This window comes from Microtus oregoni, unplaced genomic scaffold (assembly GCF_018167655.1).
Source record: "Microtus oregoni isolate MIOR12 unplaced genomic scaffold, Mior012 000001F_ref0000356, whole genome shotgun sequence".
Classification (NCBI taxonomy): Eukaryota; Metazoa; Chordata; class Mammalia; order Rodentia; family Cricetidae; genus Microtus; species Microtus oregoni.
Window position 1 is genome coordinate 75,127,966 of NW_024543060.1, and position 7,282 is coordinate 75,135,247.

The following is a 7,282-nucleotide window of genomic DNA, read 5'->3' on the forward strand; positions in this document are numbered from 1 at the left end:
CTGTACATGCATATTCATGTGGAGGTAGATGGTCATTGTTGGAAGTCTTTCTTTGATTGCTTGTCACCTTTGCATTCCCAGACAGAGACTCACACTGAACCGGAAGCATATAGGTTCCAGCTCAGTATACTGTTTATGCTGGATGGCCAATGAGCTTCACTGGTCCACTTGGCTTTGATCCTGCCTCTCCGGTGCAGCATAGGGTTTACAGCTATGTCTCATGGGGTGGGGATCTGAAAGCTGGTTCTCACCACAGCCATCTCTCCTTCCTCTGCGTTTTCTTTTGAATCCAGAACTACCACAGAAGAGACAGTACTGGCTACCACTATACTACTATATAGCTTCCCCTTTATGTACGGTCTTTCCCCTCTCTGACATACTAGATACTCAATGCCCTTGTTTTATATAGATAATGAATTCAAGTATTTTGTTTTATGTCAAATTGTTTCAAAACCTAAATTATGCAGAATGTCAGGCTACATTACAATATATTTTGTGATTTACCTTCAGATCTATTTGAAGATCTATCTTTTATTGATGCCATTCACAATGACATACAATTTCCCTTTTCCTTTTGTTTTGTGTTGGGTGTTGAACAGAGTTTTCTGTGTGCTAAGCCAAAGCTCCGCCCCTGAGCTCCATTGGCAGCCTCAATCCTGTTAGTTGTAACAGTAAAAGATTCCATTAGTAGTTATATACACAAAATTTGTTTTGTCTGGTAAAGGATCATCTTTCTAAAGTCACTGGTGAAAGCCAAGACATCAGTTATCTTTGCCTAGCATGTCATTCTAACAAATTTTATCATTTCTAATCTACCACTTTGTCTAGCACGGAGACTGCATGACTGTCCGCCAGTGTAACTTCACTGGCTGGCCTGAGCATGGGGTTCCTGAGAACACCACCCCTCTGATTCACTTTGTGAAGTTGGTGCGCACAAGCAGAGCCCACGACACTACCCCTATGGTGGTACACTGCAGGTAAGATGTCTGTAGAGCCCATGATACGCTTGTGATAGCCTTCCATCTGATGAGACCTTGTTACAAATCACAATGAGTATTTTATTTTCTTATAGAAGGTGGATTTAGGTTCATTTCAACCCTTCATTTCTAACCATTTTTTTGGTTGTGATAAACCAGAAGGTAGCTTTCAAAAAGTCTAAATGGCAGAGGTGAGGTGGGTGCAGAGTTAATGAGTGACGAGGCAAAGTTAAATCACCTCAACTCGATGAGTCATGCTTTCTTCAAACCCATGTGAGGCCTGCCTTTTTCTGAATGGACACAGAGGAGGAAGAGATTTGGTGGAGGGGTAGATGGGAATTGGGGGGAACAGGAGGAAAAGGAGGGGAAACTGCAGTTGGTATGTAAAATAAATTTTAAAAAAGTTAATCTCATTAAAACTTTTAAAAAAACTTTAAAAAATCTTGATCAGTACAGGATTTGCTATTTTAATCTCTTGGTTGGATGACCCTTCTCTAAACCATTTAAAAATCACAACCCATCCCTTGCCCTGTGTGTTTATTTCTGATAAAAGTAGAATAGTAATAAGATAAAGCATCTTTCTGTGTTTATACATAGTTTTGGTAAAATCAATATCCAAAGAGTCTCCAAATTAAAAAAAGAATCTATCTCCAGCTAAGGAAAAGAAACTTCTCAGAATATGTCTGTACCATACTTCATTGTCATCATCATCCTCAACACAACTAAACCTTGGCTGAAAATAGTCCCTGTGATTTCGTCTTCCTTACAGCGCTGGGGTTGGAAGAACTGGAGTGTTCATTGCTCTGGACCACTTAACACAACATGTAAATGACCATGACTTTGTGGACATATATGGACTGGTGGCTGAACTAAGGAGTGAGAGAATGTGCATGGTACAGAACCTGGTAAGATATCTGAACTTACACTCAATTCATGCATCCCCTCTTTTGCAAGAAAACAAGTGTTCTGAAGCTCTTTCATCTGTCTTAGTTCCGTGACATTCTTCCCTATCTAGTGTTTCCATGTAATAATAACAATAAGGAAAAATGACTCTATCCTAAATCCAGTCCTTATAAACTGGTGTTGTCCTGTAGAAGAGGCATGGCTTATTTTCTTCGGTTACACTGAGGCGTGATTTCAGTTTCTATTGAGGAATGTTCCTGTCTCATCTCCTACCGCAATAACAAAACAAGAGTGGGAAGGCAGGAAGCCCAGCACCATCCTGCTGCTGGAAGACACCAAAGGGACACAGATCATAACTAGAAGGAAGAGAGATCTAAAAACCCATTCTGAGAGAAGGCTCTGAAGTGCTATTACATCGTGAAATAGTACTGATACTTTGATTATGATCTGGATTAGTGCCTGTCCTGCTCTGGGTTCTGCTGGAAGTTTTCTGGCACAAACTCGCGTGGTAGAAGAAAAATAAGTAATCGTATTTTGCCACATATTTTATGGATGTTATATTCTTTAAATCTCCCAGCATAAGTCTTAGGTTTTCTGGGACCAGGGAATTAAGCATCAGAAAAAGAAATGAATTCTGAAGGTGGTATGGTTGTCTAAGGTCGAAACTGCAGTTTTCATGACATCCTACAGCCTGCTTGGCAATAACACATGATGGCAGAAGGATCTTGGAGCCCACAGGCTATCTCTCACAGCTCAGCTTGCACTCCTGGCAGATTTTATACCCGTCATTCTTTCCAACAGGGAGGATGAGATCCTCATAGCCCAAAGCCTCAAATATCAAATGTGACTACAAGTTCAAATGTGTTTTTGAAAGACACCAAAATTCCTCAGTGTAAATTATTTTTCAATAATTGAGTACATTTCTATTAATAATGTGGTTGACCGCATGCTGTGAATTTGAGGAAACACAGTTATTGTGACAAGGAACATACTGGAAATTTCCATAGAATTGATATTTCCTGACTACACTTAATGTCTTAACAGACACAAAGGCTGTAATTTGATCATCTGTGAGTACTAAACCTGAACACAAAGCTTGTTCTTTGATGGCTTGTTCATGCTCTCCAAATTACATCTTCCCTCCAACAGTAAAGGCTGGGTAGTTGTGAAAATTAAACGAAGTGAAGTAAACAAATATTTATTATGCAATTGCTGTGTGTCAGGCCCTGTTTTTGCCAATTGGAATTTAGCACTGAATAGGAAAGAGTTCAACTCTTGTGGAGATGCCATTCTTGTGATGAAGCATGACAGAAAAGGTTTTTGAGCCCCCCCAAAAAATAAATACTGCTAGTAATGATAAGCTGTCCCAGAAGATAATTTCAGGCAGAGCATTCTCAAAAAGGATTAAAAGCATTATACTAATAACTATGAATATAACCACTTAATATGGCCATTTTTCAGAATTTTCTTGAAACCCACTACATACATATGTTTAAATAAAACATTCACTGATATTCCTTTAAAGCCAGGTGTGCTCTGGAGGCGTGAAAAAGGATGGTTGAAAATAGACATTTTCGTAGTCTGAAAAACTTTCCAGCAATGCATGCAAGTTGGCATTAGCGTTAGCAGTGTGGAGGGTACCAGTTCGATTTGGACATGTTAATGGAATATTAGAAGTCTTTGCTCAGCACTTGCATGTTAAGATACCTCAATTGCAACTAATTATATTGACAGACTAAGAACAGGTCTTTGACATTGAATCAGCCAAATGTCCAGTGATTAGCAAAATTGCTAGATATGTTCAAAAAAAGTGCTACTTATTATATTAAAATACTCATAAATTTCACAAATAAATATAGCATCTGTGTTTTTGAAAGAAGGTTATCTTTAAATAAGTAGAAACTGCTGAACTATGCCTTGCAGGAAAAAGGAAGTTCACACATAGATTCACTAGTATTTGCTACTTTTCCTACAGCAAAAAAGAATATATTATTATTTGTCACTTAATGGCAAATATTTTGTAAAGCGAACCCTTAAACCAGTAAGAAGCCACAAGAGGTTAGCAAATCTTACGATGGAGATGGGAGAAAATCCCTGATAAACTACAACATATTCTTTCTCTAACTTAGATAATTTATATTTGTCAAGAGTCGGTGCATCTTTCTCAGTAACGAAATATTCCTGTTTACAAGAAAAATCCCACCCTGCCATTGGTTTACACTTCCTTCCTTTGTTGTTTAGGCACAGTATATCTTCTTACACCAGTGCATTCTGGATCTTTTATCAAATAAAGGAAATCACCAACCCATCTGCTTTGTTAACTACTCCACACTCCAGAAGATGGATTCTTTGGATGCCATGGAAGGTAAGCAGATACAATTCACACCCAGTTCATTAGCTTAATATTTCCTGCAGTACGATTAACTTCATAATAACTATAATTTCAAAATGCCAGAAAAGCTAGTGTAGTGTCTATACCTTGTATTTCATTTCTCTGTTATCTAAGTTGGAAGAATAGCCTTCCGGTCTTGATCACATTTTTCTTTTTATTTTTTTTTAAATTTATTTATTTATTAAAGATTTCTGTCTCTTCCCCGCCACCGCCTCCCATTTCCCTTCCCCTCCCACAATTAAGTCCCCCACACTCCTCAGCCCGCAAAAGCAATCAGGGTTCCCTGTCCTGTGGGAAGTCCAAGGAACCTCCACCTCCATCCAGGTCTAGTAAGTTGAGCATCCAAACTGCCTAGGCTCTCACAAAGCCAGTGCATGCAGTAGGATCAGAAACCCATTGCCATTGTTCTTGAGTTCTCAGTAGTCCTCATTGTCCGTTACACCTGTCAGAATGGCTAAAATAAAAAACACCAATGATAGCCTTTGTTGGAGAGGTTGTGGAGAAAGCGGTACACTCATCCATTGCTGGTGGAAATGCAAACTTGTGCAACCACTTTGGAAAGCAGTGTGGCAGTTTCTCAGGAAATTCTGGATCAACTTACCCCTGGACCCAGCAATACCACTCTTGGGAATATACCCAAGAGAGGCCCTATCATACAACAAAAGTATATGCTCTACGATGTTCATAGCAGCATTGTTTGTGATAGCCAGAACCTGGAAACAACCTAGATGCCCTTCAATAGAAGAATGGATGAAGAAAGTATGGAATATATACATATTAGAATACTACTCAGCAGTAAAAAACAAGGGCTTCTTGAATTTTGCATGCAAATGAATGGAAATAGAAAACACTATCCTGAGTAAGGTAAGCCAGACCCAAAAAGAGGAACATGGAATGTACTAACTCATATTTGGTTTCTAGCCATAAACCAAGGACATTGAGCCTATAATTAGGGATCCTAGAGAAGCTAAATAAGGAGAACCCAAAGAAAAACATATAGGCATCCTCCTGAATATTAACCTTCATCAGGCGATGAAAGGAGACAGAGACAGAGACCCACATTGGAGCACCGGACAGAAACCTCAAGGTCCAAATCAGGAGCAGAAGGAGAGAGAGCACGAGCAAGGAACTCAGGACCGCAAGGGGTGCACCCACACACTGAGACAATGGGGATGTTCTACTGGGAACTCACCAAGGCCAGCTGGCCTGGGTCTGGAAAAGCCTGGGATAAAACCGGACTCTTTGATCACATTTTTCCATTAAAAATTCAACAATAAATAAGAGGAAGGAAAAGAGGCCATGAATTTTAAAAAGAACAAGGAAGGATATATGGGAGCGTTTAGATGGAGGATAGAGAAAAGAGAGGTGGTGTAAGTATATTATAATGTCAAAAATAAAAAAAAAAGATTTAAACCTTTTAGACTGTTAACTTAAATAGTCTTTGGTATCTTGCTATCTTCTATAGGTGATGTTGAGCTTGAGTGGGAAGAAACTACCATGTAAATTTTGACCAGAGATTGCGGCTGGAAGATACACCTTGCAGATCCCAGGAGCCAAAATTATTATCCCCCTGCTTTGGAATTGACCTGGGCAGAGGAAATCTTCACGCTTCCCTTGCTGTAACTCACAAACTGGATTGACCTTTTGGGGGACTGTTGTAGGAAATGCTCGCATAAGATAGCTATTTGTTCTGTATAGAATTAAATATTATGGAATTAAAATGTTTAAGAAAACACATACTGCAAGTTTTTTGAGGTCCTCAATACTTTTTGGAATGAGCCAAATATAAAATTATTATTAGGTTAGCATACGTGTTTCAGTGTGCTTTTCCCCTACATATTGGATTTCGTTTTGAACAAAAGCTGTAAATGTTAATTTGGCAGTGTTATTTTGGCCTCCAGGGGCTGACGTTTTTTGTGGATGACTTCCAAGACTGTCATAATGATCTGTACTTCCATGCACGGCCCCGTGTTTTGCATCTCCTGTTTTATGAGTGTGAAGATATCATCTCTTGAGCCCGAACAGCTGAACAGTAACCCCCTGACACTGCAATGGTCATTCAGCACACAGTAGCACTCTGAGAAGACCTCAGGCTATTGAAACTGCACTGTGGTCTTCAGTTTGCAAAAATGAAAGGAAGATTGCAGCGTGCACGTTCCCATGTGAAGTTATGGGGACTCTTTCTAGCCTGCCTACATTGGCCAGGCCAGGCACACCACCGGGCATAGGTTGTGCCCCTCTGTTATTTTGAAATACATAATTAAGAGAATCAGAATATTTGTCCACTAGGTTTACACTCAACACTAACAGTTTTAAAGAGGTTCTGAATAGAAATGAATAAAGATGACAATAAAAGCTTGCAAACTGGTGAGCGACATGCTGCCGCAGTGCCAACAGAACCTTCTGTGTAGATGACATTGCACAGCCTTTACTTCATGCACAAGGGTTGAGTATATAGAAATAGCAATTAGTAGAATTTAAGGTGGTGGTGGCACACGCCTTTAATCCCAGCACTTGGGAGACAGAAGCAGGTGGATCTCTGTGAGTTCGAGGCCAGCCTGGTCTACAAGCACTAGTTCCAGGACAGGCTCCAAAGCTACACAGAAAACCTATGTTGAAAAAATAAAAAAGAAAAACAATAACAACAGCTAAAAGCAATGACAATGAACAAGTTTGAAGCAAATAAGAGCCATTTTTTAAGAAGTAAAATCACTTTAACCCCTTTTTCTCTGAGTAATAACGTACTTAACTGAACTATATGAAATTGTTTTTCACAGAGTCAAAGCCCTAACAAATAAATAGTATTAATTTTTCTACTTCTATGATAGGAACTATATATTGTGCTTATTTCTGTCTAAGTATACATAAAGAAAATCTGATGGCTAGTAAAAGTGAATATTAAGGAATTGAGTTAAATTGAAACATGATTGAAATATTAATTAGATGTTATATGTATTAAGATATCAACAATTATATTAATTATATCATAGATAATAAATGCTAGTATAAA

At 38.9% G+C, this 7,282-nt stretch overlaps 1 protein-coding gene across 2 annotated transcripts in view; it reads left to right on the forward strand.

Annotated features, from left to right (window-relative positions):
- Positions 1 to 5,775, forward strand: part of Ptprq (protein tyrosine phosphatase receptor type Q) — a 172,856-nt gene extending 167,081 nt beyond the window's left edge. For both annotated transcript variants that reach the window (XM_041672384.1, XM_041672376.1), the window contains exons 42-45: positions 829 to 977; positions 1,747 to 1,882; positions 4,122 to 4,245; positions 5,738 to 5,775. In XM_041672384.1, coding sequence (XP_041528318.1) covers positions 829 to 977; positions 1,747 to 1,882; positions 4,122 to 4,245; positions 5,738 to 5,775 — 447 coding nt within the window. The remainder of the gene's footprint in view (positions 1 to 828; positions 978 to 1,746; positions 1,883 to 4,121; positions 4,246 to 5,737) is intronic.
- Positions 5,776 to 7,282: the final 1,507 nt, after the last annotated feature.